At 44.9% G+C, this 16,223-nt stretch overlaps 1 protein-coding gene across 1 annotated transcript in view; it reads right to left on the bottom strand.

The window, feature by feature from the left end:
* Positions 1–14,120, bottom strand: part of MCOLN2 (mucolipin TRP cation channel 2) — a 54,321-nt gene extending 40,201 nt beyond the window's left edge. The window contains exon 1 of the mRNA XM_028102567.2: positions 13,865–14,120. Within this exon, the coding sequence (XP_027958368.2) occupies positions 13,865–13,941 (77 nt within the window). The 5' untranslated portion in view covers positions 13,942–14,120. The remainder of the gene's footprint in view (positions 1–13,864) is intronic.
* Positions 14,121–16,223: the final 2,103 nt, after the last annotated feature.

The raw sequence follows: 16,223 nt of genomic DNA, 5'->3' as shown, positions 1-16,223 counted from the left end.
GAAGTGGGGCCCACTGCCATTCATGCCCACTTAGGCTTCAGTCTGTGGCCCCAGGAAAGGGGAATGAAGGAGCCAGGACTCAAGGCCCAAAGCCCATCCAAGATCTGACAGGAGATCCTCCTCAAATTTAGACGGGGGTCCCAAAGAGCCACCCTCTCAGAAAAGTACCTAGCATCACAACGGCCTGTCCCCAAACTTAAAGGACTACAGAGAAGGCCACAGTAGTTTCAAACCAAAGAAAAGAAAAAGGAAATTTAAAAAATAGGCTCATCCTGAGAAATGATGCCCACAACACAGCCTTTTGAGCCTCACACCTGGATGAGCCAGAGAATATCTGCTTGGTTCAGGGGGCTCCAGACTGAGACTGCCCTGTCTCCTAGCAAACTCAGACCTCTCCAGAGGTTCATCCTAAGACTTGGCCACTCTGACATATAACTTGAAAAACTCATTGATCCGCAGGTTGTAAGATATAACCAAGCAACATGAAGAGTCTACTTGGAAACAGGGAGCAGAAACAGTGCCAAGTCCGTAAGAATCAGACACGGGTTTGAAGATGATCATGCTCGGCATATTGAAATATAAGAACAGGTAAAAATATCTATAAGACCGATTTGGGAAAAACAAAAAATATCTGTAGAAATGAAAAATCAATGACCACATGAGTCTCAATCTCAAAAGTATGAGGAGACCCTTAAAATGTGTTTGCCTGCATCCACTCCAGTCAGCTTTGGATTGGATCGGACCACCTAACTGTGCACTGTGCTGAGACTGAGCTGGGTGCTCGGGACTCAACGCTGGAGAGCGTCCCTGACTGCAGATGCTCGGCGTCCGGTAGGAGAGAGGCCCGTGAATGCATATTCCCAAGTTACCACATAGCTCAGTGAACGCTATACGCTACTGTGAAAAGCACTGTGGAAACAGGTCTAACTCTGACAGAGGGGTTCACAGAGCCAGAGGGGGATCCCATCAGAACACACAGGGGGTGCGTGTCATGGCGGCCCCAGACAAGGAGCACGGAGGGAGGCATTTTCCAGAAGAACATGGTGTCTTAACTGTGCCTGACAGCAACGTCCTCTAACATGAGCCTTCAGACCCCTGAGAACATGCCAGAAGAAATCTTTGTGGGCATGTTTGAGCAGTACTAAATTTAGAATTAACCACCATCACTTCAGCGGATCTGTGTTGCTAATGTAGTCATCCTGATAATTCACAGTATTTTTTCCATTTAATAAAAGGAAAAAGGCAACTGAAAAGTTGTGATAGAACCCTCAGAACACGGCATGGAAACTCCTGCCTTGGTCTCTAATGTGAGAAACGCCATACTGAAGAAAGAAGAGATGGTATTCTAGAAAACAGTGGTGTGAAACACAGGGCACTAGGTCAAATACTTAGTGAACGTCTTGTGAGCCCAGCTCCGCCAGAGACATCTTCCTGTCTTCCAGCTCAGTGCAGTGGGAAGGAGAGCTATGAATACGTGAAAGTACAACAAAACATGTTCTGTGTTGTAACTGAAATATGCATTGAGCACCCCAGGAACAGAGAAGACAGTGCCCCAGCTGCTTCAAGAGGCTTCAGATAATTCTTTCAGCTGCTGATTTCTTTGACTACTTGGCCACTAAATGTTCAAAAAATGGTAACTGATGTTAACATTACCCTAAGAAACCTTATTAAGAGGATAATTCGCAGGGACGCCTGGGTGGCTCAGTCAGTTAAGCATCCGCCTTCAGCTCAAGTCATGATCCCAAGGTCCTGGGATAGAGCCCCGCCTGGGGGGGGGGGGTCCCTGCTCAGTGGGAAGTCAGCTTCTCCCTCTCCCACTCCCCCTGCTTATGTTCCCTCTCTCATTGTGTCTCTGTCAAATAAATAAATAAATAAAATCTTTAAAAAAAAAGGTAATTCACACACACATTCACAAAGTGAGAGATAACAAACATCAGCATATATTATGTTAAATTATTTACAGAACTCTATCCATCCAGAAGTTTTTCACTTAGAGAGTAGCTGTAATACTTCTAGCACGGTGAAGGATAAAAAGAAAAATGGAAAAGACAGCATGAAAAACTTTCCCCTCAAGCATACAGGAGCCACCTGGTGAAATAAAGGATAGTACTAGTCAAATGTAATCAATAGAAATACAGAAAAAAATTAATGTGAATAATAAAGTTATGAGATGGCTGTTTTTAGTAAGTCCAACTTAAGTTTAGAAATAACGTCTAGGGGCACCCGGGTAGCTCAGTTGGTTGAGCGTTTGGACTCAATTTCGGCTCCAGACATGATCTCAGGGTTGTGAGAGGGAGCCCCGAGTGGGCTCTGTGCTCAGGGGGCAGTCTGCTTGAGATTCTCTCTCCCTCTCCCTCTGCCCCTGCCCGCGTAAAGTAAATAAATAAATCTTTACCAAAAAAAAAAAAAAATAACATGCCAAGTTTGGAAGAAAAGGTAATGATATTTTGGTTCAAGAATTCTGGAATCTCATGGATAATGTAAATGCTTAAGCTTGCTAACCTTTACTTTTCTGAGGGTTCTTTCTTGCCCAGATCTTCCCCATTTGTAGATCTGCCCTATTTTCCTGGTCGGTGAAGGGTATTAAATACACACTCACATACAACAGGACATTTTGTAACAAAAATACAATGGTGCAAAACAAACAAACAAATGGTGCAAAGTGAAAAAGAAGGAAAACTAAAAAAAAAAACAAAAGAGGCAAGAGAGTATCACAGGACTAAAACATCCCTGCATTTGACACATATTCATCCAACACCCTCCTATGCTGGGCACCAGGCTGGGTGTTTGGTACAGGAGGCTTGACGCTTCAATCACAACTTTATAAGCAAGAATTAAGTCAGCGGGAGAAACACTGCAAGTTCTATCACAAATGATGAAAATCACCAGTGGACTGAGAAAAGGACAGAAAGCGGAGAACTTGTAACACAATTCAGGGGAAGAGAAACTGCACCATAAAAACAGTTAAGGAAGAGAAATCAATGAAGATCTAAATCTGACACATCAGCTGCAGCATAGTCGTGAAGTTGAAATTGCATGAAATAAATAAGAACAATCATGACTCATGAATTATTTATGTTTCACTAAACTATAGGATCTGGATTATATAAGCTTAATAAAGAGCACTGTTAAAGACCAAAGTATCAGATGGAAAAAGCACAGTACTGGTGAACATAAAAACAAGATCTGGAATAGAATGGAAGTTCACCCACACAATGGGCTAAATAAAAGCGAGAGATGCTAGAATGGCAAAGTAAACAGGACTTGGGAAAGAAAGAAGCCCGAGCCTCAGTACTATGGGGAGAAGTCAGAGACGAAGCACATCAAAGTTACTGTCTGTTATTCAGAAAACCTACTCTTCCCTCAGATAATCAGGACTGTGTAATGTCAGCTAATTTTAAGGCTATTGTGTGACCAAGGGCAATTCCAGCTTTAATGAATCAATGACTAAGAAAGTCTATGGAAGCTTGAAGTTTTAAAAAAACGTAAAAGAAAACAAGTTACCAGCAATTCTTAATCTCACATGGGTCATAACCCCCTATGAGAACCGGTGAAAGCTTTTGACCTTTACCTCAGAAAAATGCACACACCAGTTTCAATGATGGTACCTTGTTCCTATTAGTACAATCGGCTCGGCAAATAAGCTAACCAGCCCAGGCTGCTACTTTTTCAGTTTGCATGATTCAAAAAGAGGTAGAAAATATTGGTTTCTATCGCAGTGGCCTCCAAGGAGGGGGTGTGTGCCTACAAGGGAGAATTAAGACCGTTCACTGCTATGTGGGAAGAAAGGGTTAGGGGCTGCTAACTGGACTAACCTAGCAAAGACAGAAGTGAAGGTTTACAAGGTTTAATACAGGGATCATTGTCTAGCATATCGAAACTGCCCTCACTTGGTCAGACCGAAGGATGCCTGTGCCTCACGTAGGTAGGCAACGCATCCCGGGGGAAAGAAAGCGAGTTCCCAAAATAGGGGCTTGTGGTGGTGGCCTCACTGATTTTCAGCATAGTCCTAACACTAAAGGCTTATGTGGGCCCATTTAAGCACTTTTGGGGTATACTATCCAGTTTAGTCAACCCTCACAAGGTGGGCAAGTGACATAAAGATCCTGGCAAAAAAACGAGACTCACTGGGAAACTAATAAGGACCTAAGTTAACAACAAGAAAACTCTCCTTGTGCAAACTTTGTTTGCCATGAGTTTAAAAAAAGATGAAAAGCATATCTGATCTGAAAAGAATATGGAAAAAAGAAACAGATTTATCAAGAAAACTCTTTAGGGGCGCCTGGGTGGCTCTGTTGGTTAAGCGTCTGCCTTTGGCTGAGGTCATGCTCTCAGGGTTATGAGATCGAGCTCCAAATCAGGCTCCACCCTGGGCATGGAGCCTGCTTAAGATTCTCCCTCTCCCTCTCCCTCTGTCCCTCCCCCCCCAAAATGTTCATTTTACCTGTTTTATAGTATATATGATTCTACATACAATATACAGATATACATTCAGAGGGGGTGGATGTTCTTTAAATTGATGGGGTAAGTTATCAAAAATATTTGGGACGACTTCTCTAGTGTTTCAGAGCTTAGATGTGGTTGTTCTTTTGTAATGCCTGCTGATACTATTATAAACTCCTTAGCTTGGGAGAAATTGGTGTTTGTTCCCCTAGCTTCTGACAGACATCACTGCTTCGGTATCTTGTATTGATGCAGTGGTGCTAGGACAGAGTGGTCTTCCTAATTCACAACTCTCTTACTAGTCCCAGAGGATGACACAGCAGAAGCAGGGGAACCACTTCCCAAATCTATCCTTCCCGTATCCTTAGCACAGGGAACAGTAAGTACCACCAGCTTTCCAGGAACCTACATCTGGGTAGCTCTGCATCTTCTGGTCTCACCTACCCCCTGCAATGTCATCTTTTTTCCCCTCAAACTTAATAGTGTACATAATTTCAAAGGAACTGTAACAAACCCCACCCCCGATTTTCACTCCTTCCAAGGCAACTTCTTTCATGTTTCTTTCAGTTATTTATTTTAATATTTCTCAATATTGTCCCACTATTTATTACTCTTTTAGATGTCATCAATTTATATCCTCCCATGGAAAAGATGATTTTAGCTCTTATATCTGCTCCCCACCAGCAAATATATACATTCACCTCCCCCACTCATCATCCCAATAAAATTTTAATAAAACTTTTGGATAAATATTTAAAATTTACAAAGTGAAATTATATTATATATATAATTATATAATATATAATATTATATATATTATACTATATATATATTTGTATAATATATATATACAAATATATATATATACAAATATATATATATACAAATATATATATATTTGTATATATAAAAAATATACAAATACTTTTCATAGTTGAGCTACTGGTACACTGTAATTACACTGTAATTTAGATAGGCTCCCTGCCCAACATGGGGCTTAAACTAACAACCCTGAGATTAAGAGTGACATGCTCTATGGACTGAGCCAGCCAGGCACCCCACCACCACTGCCCCGTTTTTTATTCTTTCTTGTAAAAAGAAGGTTCTGGCATTAATTGCCTTTTTCTCCATTTGCTTAGTTTTCAACATACTAACAAGGGACTCTATCACCAAACTGGCTGAATCTACCCGTTCCTTTCAATACAGTCAAACAAGTTGGGCAACTTGTCAATTTGTTTCTTCTCATCATTCCCGGAGCTTCATCCTCCTGCTCCAACCTACACACTGGTTGCTCCTAATCCCTATTCAGGGCCATCAACTTGGGAATTCTCTTCACCTTCTTCCCAAATTGGATTCCGCATTTCCTGGACTTCCTTTGCTACCTCATTTTTATGGAGAGTATCCATCATTCCCTTCCTGTGAAAGGAAACCTGGAAGGTTTTGAGACCTCCCTTGATAGACACTGCTAACTGCCTACCCAGTATCCATTCCTCCCTTCTTCCTGATTTTGTTGAGGGTAGGGAATGTATTAACACCCAAGAATAGGGTAATTCAATATAAGAGCTAGACAAAAACACAGGGCCACTGTTTGCCAAATCGGCCACACACACAGTCATCTGGGGCACTTGAAAACCATGGAAGCCTGGCTTCCATCCACAGAGATTCTGGCCTAATTGGTGTGGGTGCAGCCTGGCCATCGGGGCTTTTAAAAATCTCCCCAAGTTATTCTACTGTGCACCCAGTTTGAAATCCTCTACCTTAGAGATTAACCTGTTTCCATCTCCTTATTTTATGAATGAGGCAACTAAGGGCCCCTAAAGTTGCAACCTGCCCCCAAAGAGTCCAATTTACTGACCCCCTCCAGTATTCCTTCCTGATCCCGGAATTAAATTTTTCTTAAGGAGTCATGGCCTGTAAGATAGTCAGGAATGAAGAAAAAAAAAATGTTATGTTCAAATAAACTAGTATTTCAGATATAATTTCTCTTATTTAGAAATGTGTGGTATTTAGCAGACAATAGCATCCTAGTCCATAAATTCAGGAGGCTTCTAAAAGGTCATGTTATCAAAATGAGAAGGAAAAAACAGGTAAAGCCATCTGATGGAACAAATCCAACAATTACTTTGCTCAGGGTCTCTCTGGGCTTCAGACTGTCTAGAGCAAACCCTTGGTTTCCATTTATTCTACCCCAGTGGATGTGCTCAAGGCGAACCCTCTCCTGCTGTGGACTCCAGTTGCCACTTCTCAGGCTTGCAGCTTAGGGGCTTGGCAGCATTTGACACCACTGACCACTACATCCCTGGAACAACTTCTTCTCTCTGCTTCTAGGACACCCCACTCCCCTGGTTTTTCTGCCTAACTCACTGGGCATTTCCCCAGTCTCCTCTGCTGGCTCCTCTTCCATCTGAGTTCAGCTGCCAGAGTGCCTCAGGACACAGCCCAGGGCGCTTGCATACTCCATCCTCCGTCCTCCCTTCTAGAAGACTTTGTCCAGTCCTGCGGCTTTAAATACTACGCACGTGATGTGGACTTTTCACATTTGCCATTCCAGCAAATCTCTCTCTTGAACAGGCTCCCTTATCCAACCTCTTCCTTGAAACTCCACCCACGAGTCTAATAGATTTCTCAACCACCTCCCTACCCCTTTCTCCACCCTTCTGCTCAATGCAGTGATAACACACATTTATCCAGATGTTTCAGCTGAAGTCACCTCCCCTATCAGTGGTTCTCCCCCTTGGCTATACAGCAGAAGCATCTGGAGACTTTTAAAAGGTTTCAGTGCCTGGCTTCCAGCCCCTAGACATTCTGATTTAACTGGGGCCCAGTTACGAGCTGAGCGTCAAGATTTTTTATAAGATTTTCAGGTGATTCTAATGGGCAGGTAAGTGTAGGAACTTGTGCTCCAGAGCCCTACTTTGACTCCTCCTTTTCCTCAATCCTCAGACCCAATTGATCAAGTCTTCCTTCAGAGCACGTCGTGGATTGGTCCCCATCTCTCTCTATCCACTGCAGCTTCCCTGGTCCACGACCTGTCACTTCTCGCCTGACAACTTCAACAGCCTCCCACTTTCCCACATGGTAGCCAGAGGGGTAAGGTTAAAAGCCCAAGTCAGTTATCATTTCCCTGGTTAAAACTCCGCAGTGGCTTTCCCCTGCTCTCAGACTAAAATCCAACCCCCCTATCATTGCCTAAAAGTCTCCTACCCGCTCCTTCCCATACCCACCCTTCCCCTTCCTCACTACCCCACGGCCTCCTTCCTGGCCCTGGAACAGTACCTGATCTGGACATTTGCTGTTTCACCTGTCCTGCTCTGCCCCCAGCTCTCTGCATGTCTGGCTCCCTCTCATTCTTCCCCACTGCCTCTCCCATCACTGAATTTCCTTTATAACTGAGATCACATTCTTTATTGGTCTTCCCTACAAGAGAACTGCATGAAGGCCTGGTCTTGCTCACCACTATAATCCCCCAGCATACAGCAGAGCACCTAACACATAATAGGTATTCAATGAACATTTGGTGGGAAGAAATGAGTCAATGAAGGAGACAATAACCCTGACAACATGAACATTTCCTTGGCCGGTACCTGATAAGATAAACTAATAATAATGCCTGCAACAGCAACAAATATAATCAAAACAATACAACAACAAGAATGCAAAGTCTAAAACACAGGTAGGAAAATTTGAATTAAAAATATACTGAAAAGGCTTGCTTAGTCAAGGTACATAAGAGAGTTTTAGGTAATTTAGTTGCTTGGTTTGCTGATAGAAACCCTATTTTGTTTCAATTAACATCCCTAAAGTCTTTCCAAAGAATGAATGATTCCATGAATTGTTATCATGAAAATCTGCAATCCACTGGGGAGAAAGAAAATGAGTGTCCTCCTTGAAACCAAACACAAAAGTAAAACTTAGATACATCTAAAAAAATAAAATTGGTTGAAGCACAAAATAGAACTTTTTTTTTTAAAGATTTTATTTATTTATTTGACAGAGAGAGACACAGCAAGAGAGGGAACATAAGCGGGGGAGTGGGAGAGGGAGAAGCAGGCCCCCCGTGGAGCAAGGAGCCCTATTGGGGCTTGATCCCAGGACCCTGGGATCATGACCTGAGCCGAAGGCAGGCGCTTAACAACTGAGCCACCCAGGCGCCCCAAATTTGACATGTCTTTCTAAGGATGATGAAATTTAGAAGCCAATGAAAAAGACTGACAGATCTTAATACAAATATCTACAATTTCGAGAAGTTGAAAGACAGAATGGGGAAAAGGTCTGCAATATATTTAAACAGGCAGAAAAGCTTAGGACCTATTATCTGTAGAGAGCTCTGAGTTATTAGTATGAAAAAGACAACCCAGTGTAATAACAGGCTGAGGATCTGAACAGGACAGCGAACACTTAACAACAATAAAAATGTACTAACAGCAAGATTGGTGAAAATCTCTCTTAAGTTTTATTTATCAATAATGACAACAAAACTCTATTGATGGAAATGTAAATTTTTGAAGGGCACTTGGACTCAGTATCTAGGAGAGTAACTGTGATTTAGGAATCAACCTTCTATGGATTTATGCCACAAATGTTTAAAACTTTGTGAACCTCAAGGTATGTTTTCAAAGGGGGTGTGAGTTTTTCAGAACAAGCACTGGTCAGAAGAATGGCTCCAAAAATGTTCATTGTAACCCTACTGGCAATTTTGTATTGGCCTAAAGATGTCTATGAATATTGCTAATTTTTTTAAGTTACAAAATAAATATATTGAGGTTCCATCTTTCCAAGAAATGTTGACATTTATATCTGTATGTAGACATCTTAAAAGTCAGAAAGTGCGTAAACCAGAAAAAACAATCCTGGTAATCTCTAGAAGTCATGTTATATGTAATCTTAATTTTCTTAAGTTTTCCACATTTTCTTGATTTTTGGTGACTGACATACAGATTCTTGAGCTATCATTATGAGTTAAAATAAGGTATGTCAAAAAGGATCTAATAATACATACCAGGTAATCCAGCATTTCCCTGCCCAACATTTAAATGGGAGCGAGAAAGTGGGGAAGTCATGTAGAGACTGAACTTCAGTGTTGGGGGGGTGTCACAGGGCAATCTGGCAGATGGCAGACTTTAGATCAATCCCAACAACCCACATTGGGTTTTTTCTTCTACTCCAGTTCCTACAATGAACTGATTTTGTTGTGATTTGCTGAGTTGTTGAGAGAGAGACAGAGAGAGGGAGGAGTAGGAAGGAAGGGAGAGGGAGGGAAGATGAGGGAGGGAGAGAGAGAGAAAGAGAGAGATCCAGGCAGCTGAGGTTCTGGGATAGTTAGGCCCCAATTAAAGGAAGTCATGAGCCAAAAAAAAAAAAAGGAAAAGAAAAGAAAGTCAGAGAGAAACTTTGGTTACCTTCTAAGCATAGCTCTCAGAACATAAATGATGTGCTCATTCTAATCCTGAGAAGCACTGGGAAGAAAGACTGTAGGGTTTTTCATTTTCCACTAGAGCCACTCATAAAAAATGTGCATGCTACAACTTTCATGAATTTCCCTAGAGATGACCAACCATGCCACCAAGTTCCTATAAAATCATCTCCCATCACCACTTTGTTGCCTCTGGGCAACAGAAAAGCAGAACTAGAAATTTTAAAAGTGCTTGTTCATTTTAAAAGTTCTTGTTCTGAAAAAGTCACACCCCCTTTGAAAGCACATCCTGACCAATCAGGTTCCTAGGTCAGAGATAAGTAAAGCAAAACTCCATTTCTCAGCAATACAGGATTCCAAAAGCACTTAAAGCTGGAGAAGATGGGGTGCCTGGGTGTTTCAGTCAGTTAAGCCTCTGACTCTTTATTTCGGCTCAGGTCATGATCTCAGGGTCGTGAGATCAAGCCCCACATCGGGCTCTGCACTGGGTATGGAGCCTGCTTAAGATTCTCTCTCCCTCTCCCTCCACCCATCCTCTCTCTCAACCTCTCCTTCTCAAAAAAAAAAAAAAAAAAAAAAAAGGCTTGAGAAGATGACTGGAATTATGGCACTCCTTACATTTTGCTTTCGCTAACATATCAGTAAGTGCCCAATTTAACAGGGTCATGCTGATGCCTATCCCTAAGGAAAAGTGAAATTAAAAGCCATAAAGCCATAATTAATCCTCTTCTCCTCAAACCACTGAATGAATTTACCTTATTTTCAGACAAGCTCACATCAGTGTCAATTGGGGAATCCCTAGATTCACCCTATCCCTAACAATTCCCTCTAGTCGCCATAGGTGACATGATTTTTTAAAGCCCACAGCTTAAATTATGGGTCTCCTGGAATTATAGCAAGGACAATATTTCAGAATCTTTAGCTTCACTAGTCACCAATTACAGCCTGACAGATGTTCTGGGCTGAAATACCAGATGTATTCAAGGGGAGATCACAAAAGACAACGTTCAAAGAAGAAAGGGAGCCATCTCCCAACTGAGGGGACAGAAATATTGGCACCCGTCTCTCCCCAAAGCTGTCTTGTCACCTGAGGTTTGGGAGCTGGGAAGGGGGGGAAAGGAGGCAGAGACCCAAGATCAAAACAGAGTAGAAAGCTCAGCTAGGGGTAGGCTAAGGAAAATGAGAAGAACTCCCCCCCCCCCCGGATGATTGCCAAAGCCAACCAACCAACCATCCAACCAAAACCTGGCTTTAAACATTTGTCCCTGAAAAGAATATTGCAGTCTGCATAAAAAAGAACAAAGTCTGGAAATAAAATTTCTTTTCTCTATGAAGCTCACAACAGGTGATGTAAGAGCTCCCTGAAGGGTGATCTCATTCTTCAGAACTAACACACAGAACCTAGACTCCTGGCCTCTGCTAAGAAAAGCCCAGCCTCAGGGAAAATCCCACTTCTAATTTCCCTGGCCAAAAGGGTTCCTTTTGGCCACTGATTTTACTTTGAAAGTTGTAGCCACAAGAAGCAACCTGTTTTCCCACTAAGTTTTGAGGACTGTCTTATCCTGGGTTTCACTTCACTAATAGAGACCGAGCCTGAAGAGCTCAGCTTGTGAATACGATCATTCCTGACTTTCAGTTCTCTATTCTCTGTCATTCTGTTCGAAATTTATCTCCCTATTCTTCCTCCTTGCTTCATTAAGAGATTTTATATTTATTATTCCGTTGTTAAAAACAACACTTTTGATAAGCTCCTCCTTGAGAGAAAAAAACATGGCCTCCTCAAACACTTCATCAGGATTTACTGATTTTTAAGTGCAGGAAATTAAATAAAATTGGCACCATTTGGTTGACCTCTGCATGGGAACAGTCAGACGAAGAGTGGGACATGTGTGTTTTTTAAAGGGTCCAAGCCACAGAACCTGGTTTAGGGAAGGTTTGCTACAGGAGAAGGCCAAGTTTACGGTTATGGGAGTTTGACTCAAAGTATGAGGAGGAAGATGAGCTAAATCTTGAGACTGCTGACTCAAAAGGAAAAAGCTATACTGGATTCCCCCAAACTTGGGCTGTTTGGTTAGCACATCACAGAGGTGGTGAGCAGTTCCTGAAAGTGTGAAGCCAATATCCCACGTCTGAGGAGAACGAGGTAGCTGGTCCCTTCCACATAAAACATCAGAATTCCTATCCTGATGTCCAGACAACTTCTCCCACCTCTCTCTTAATGACTCCTTCTTCCATCCTCAGTTTACAATGATACAGTCCTCTTTCCCACTGGCACTGCACAACCAGATCCACACACACATATATATGTCAAATCTGAATCCTCACAAACGCTTCACAGCTGAGTATGTGTCCCATACTGTAAGCATGGGAGCCTCTGGAGACACTCACGGAAAGGATACAAATGGTTAAGTCCAGAAGGAAATAGGCTAAGGAAAATACTGCCGTAAAGATTTAGAAAAAGAGAAAGATTATAGACCACACCCACCATAAGCACAAGCCTGTTTATCAGTCCAAGCAGAACACAATAAATAAAGCCAGAGTCCATTTTCTCTCCACCTTTTGGGACAGGCTTTTAGAGCTAAGGCAGATGGGTAGAAATGTATAATTTCTACCCATCTGCCCCATTAAAAATAGACATCTAGTCTTAAGAGAGATGGCCATTTTGGTCTAACATTCACAAGTATTCCGTTGTCCAAAAAGTTGTACCAAAGTTATGTCTTCTAATTCAAAACTGGCCTTTCAAAAGTCTAAAAAAGTATATGCCACGCTTGCTTGGAATTAGTTAAATACTTATCTGGACAGCCACCAGAGATCAAGTAAATTCTCCTTCTGAATTCTGGCTTTCCTTGCTAGCATTAAGTTCGTTTATGAATGCCACGCAGGAAAAGCAGGAGAGTCTCTACAGTATTTTAAGAAAATTTAACGGCCCACCTCTATATTTGTTTTGTGAGCAGAGGAGGGGGAGCCAAGGCCTGTTTGTACTCCCCACCCCCCCACCCCCCCACCCCCCGCCCAGGCTCAGCGGCGCAGCTGGGTGGTTGCAGCTCTGACCACGGAGGTGGGGCGCCTTGGCAGCATCATCCGGCTGAACTGTACGCCTTTTCATAAAGGCAGAGGAACCACACTGTAACCCTCCCACCTGAGGAAAAGGCCTGTTTGTTCCGGAAGGCAAAGTCTAGCCTTATTTAACCAACTGCAAGCAGTTAATATAAGCACTCCCAAGGCAGCAAGAAAGCTCTAGTCTAGAACAGTACAGCCGTCCGCTTGATGAGAATTCCTCCAGAAACTAACATCCTCGAAGAGACAGCTCAGGCGCCTCACCTGACGGTTAGCCTGAAAACACTTGATCCTCTCTCCGGCTTCCAGGCCTGGGCAAACCGATAAGGCTGCGGGGCCATGCCTCCGCCCTCAAAACTTTCCACAGCTTTCGTTCGGGATTCCGAGCAGGAAAAACCGCTCAGCGCACACGCATCTCGGCCTTCCCGGGCACACCTCCCCTAAAGTCGGAGCCCTTCCAGGCAGGCTCCCTCCTCTTAACCCTTCCTGCAGCCGCCCGGGACGCGCAGACCCGGGCCCGGGGTTGGGGACGGCGGGGCGCGGGGGGTCGCGGGCGCCGCTCGGGCCGCGTCGGCGGCGGGACCGCAGGGCTGAAGTGCTAGCCCGGAGCCCGGGGGCGCGTGGCCGGGCGTTCCCGCCTCGCCCCCCGAGCCAGCGCCTCCGCCGCGTCGCCTCCCGCCGGGGCAGGGCGGACTGCGGAGCTGGCGGAGAGCTTCTCAGCTTGGGCCCTGGGCACTTTTTCCACGTGTAAGCCCGCGGGCCTCTCGGAGCCCCGGGGGCGGGAGGCAGCGAAGCGGAGCCCGGCGGGGGCGGTGGGAGATGGCGCGGAGGTGCGGGAGCCAGAACACCCCAGGAGGAAAGCAGCCCCGGGGGGGGTGGTCGGCGGTGGGGTCCCCGGGGAGGGACCGTGGAAGGCAGGGGGGCGGAGCCGAGCGCCTCAGGGGTACTGACCTTCCGCGGGGCCCCCGGGACCCGCCTGAGGCTCCGTTCCACGCCGGCAGGTCCAGTGCCTCCACGCCGGGAGGCATGGTGCGGCCCCTGCGAGTCAGGAGGAGGAGGCCGAGGGTGGGACGGCTGCACCTGCCTCGGTCCCGAGGAGCCGGCCCGAGGCCCCTGCCCTCTGGTCCCCGGTGGTGCCGGGAGCTGCGGCCGGCCGGCTCCGCGTCCTGGGTGTCTGCCCGGAGGTCGGGCTGAGGAGAAGCGCCGTCTAAAGAGAACCGAGCGGTGGAGCGCCGCTGCGGCCCGCGCGCCCTCCACACTGCCCCCGGGCGGCGGGGGCGCGCACTCCCTGCCCTCCGAGGCTCCTGCCTTTCTTTGCGCCGGGTTTCTACACCATTCATGACTGTAGAAATAGTCATTTCTATTTGGATGCGTTCGGGACACACTCAGTGCCAAGCCGAGGGCTGGGTACTGTGGACACCGGGATAAGAAAGAAATGGCCCTGTCTTCTAGGACTTTACGTAAACTGGCAAGTTCATTCGGATAAGTTCATTCATTGGACCGTGTAAGTATTCCGAAGCGTACGATCACAAAACTCTGTGACAAGGCTCATGTTTCGGAGATGTTAAGAGCTATGGGCGCACGAGGAAAAGAGAAACGAATCGCCTTTCGCTCGCGCCGGCACGCGGGAGCGGACTCCCTGCGCAGGGAGCGCGGCGTGTCCGCGTGGCCGTGGGCGGGACGGAGGGCTGGCGCGGACTTGCAGGACCCGCGCGGCGGGACTGGGTAAGCCCGCGCTCCCGCCTGCTGCCGCCGCGGCTCTTCCCTCCCAGAGCACGAAACGGAGGGCAAGCGGCCTGCTGGAAACCAGGCATGAGTCTTAGAGATGAGGGACTCGGGCACATGCCCTAATGTCATGTTCAGCTGCGGGCGATGCTGACTTGGCAGTTTGGACCCGGCCGACAGCCCCTTTTCCGGGGAGTCCTATTCTTTCTTTCCCGGTGGTAGCGGCAGCAGCGAAGTGCTGAGTTCCAGGCGATCGGGATCAGCAAGTGTTTAAAAGGTTTCTGGGGTTAGCTAGGCCAGACTATTCTGCCAGGTAATTATTTTAATATGCGTCTGCAGGTAGACGTAATTGGACAGAATGATGTAAATAGATATACATAGTTGACCCGCTTTTGAAAGTCACTTTTAAGGCAAAAATGCATTTTAGAGTCCCTTTCATCAGAGGCGCCCACTGGGTGCAGACAGGCTTGGAAGATCCCGTCTGCGTAGTACTGTCCCCACAGGTGGGCACAAGGGTGGTTTGGTTAGGTTCCTTTTTAGGAGAGGAAGCGGTACAGTGCTGTTCTTGTGGAGAGGATGTGGACTCCGTGAAAAAGACAGACTGTGGCTTGACTGGAAAGTGCTGGGGGAAGTATATGGAACGTAAGACATATTATGCTTATTGTGTAAATATGTACACAGATACTACATATCATATATATAGTATAGGTATACACACCGTTTTTACGCTAAGGAATTTTCAAGCCTTTTTTAATTCAAAGAAAAGCCACCAGGAAGAACTACCTTACTAACCTCAAAATGCTAGGACTCCACTAGGGACAACGATCCCTTTAGAAGGGGACTGTAAACTGGGATAACTTCCTTTTGTATCAGCCAACTACTCATTATGGGTGTCTTCTAAAACTTCAGTATTTTTACTGAATAACTCATGAGTTATTCTACTGAAAAACTTATGAGTGGGTAGTTAAAAAGCAAATTCATTGTTAACAGTGCAGTTATTCAGAACATTTACCATCTGCAAGGGCTGTGTGCTTCAAGGGGCCAGGAGTCACCCTGAGTGCCCACTAGGTACGAAGCTTGATTTCCATGTTATCTCATTGAACACTCAGCACTCTGTGTACTGTCATCTCCTTTTGAAATTAAGAAGATGGGTTCAGAGAGGTTTAAGTTACTGCCCTGAGGTCACCCACACAATTTGTAGTAGATCCAAGATTTCTATTCAGGTCTTTATTCTCACCACACTGCTACTGATAGAGACTTAATTAACAGTTACTGCCCTTGAATTGCTTTCCTGATCTGGAGAAGTTTCCTTAGTTTCACAAAGTGGAGAAGAGATATATGTACATAAATAGCTGTAATTGGTGGTACATACATTATTGATAGGTAAAAAGGTATTGTTTTTAATTTTTATAAAGGTATTATTTTAAAAATAAACAGTAAGTAAATTCTTATCAAGCACTGTAGAGGGAGAAATAGTTGCAATGGGGAACTCCAAGTATCTCAAATTTCAATGTGCAAATGAAACACCAGGGGATCCAGAGACTTTAGATTTTCCATTTTTTAAAAGCCATAAGTTCTGCAATAG

This window comes from Eumetopias jubatus, unplaced genomic scaffold (genome assembly GCF_037043125.1).
Source record: "Eumetopias jubatus isolate StellerSeaLion01/CBP00866 unplaced genomic scaffold, mEumJub1_p1.0 scaffold_4, whole genome shotgun sequence".
NCBI lineage: Eukaryota > Metazoa > Chordata > Mammalia > Carnivora > Otariidae > Eumetopias > Eumetopias jubatus.
Note: the sequence above shows the minus strand (reverse complement) of the source record. Positions and strands in the feature narration are given on the sequence as shown.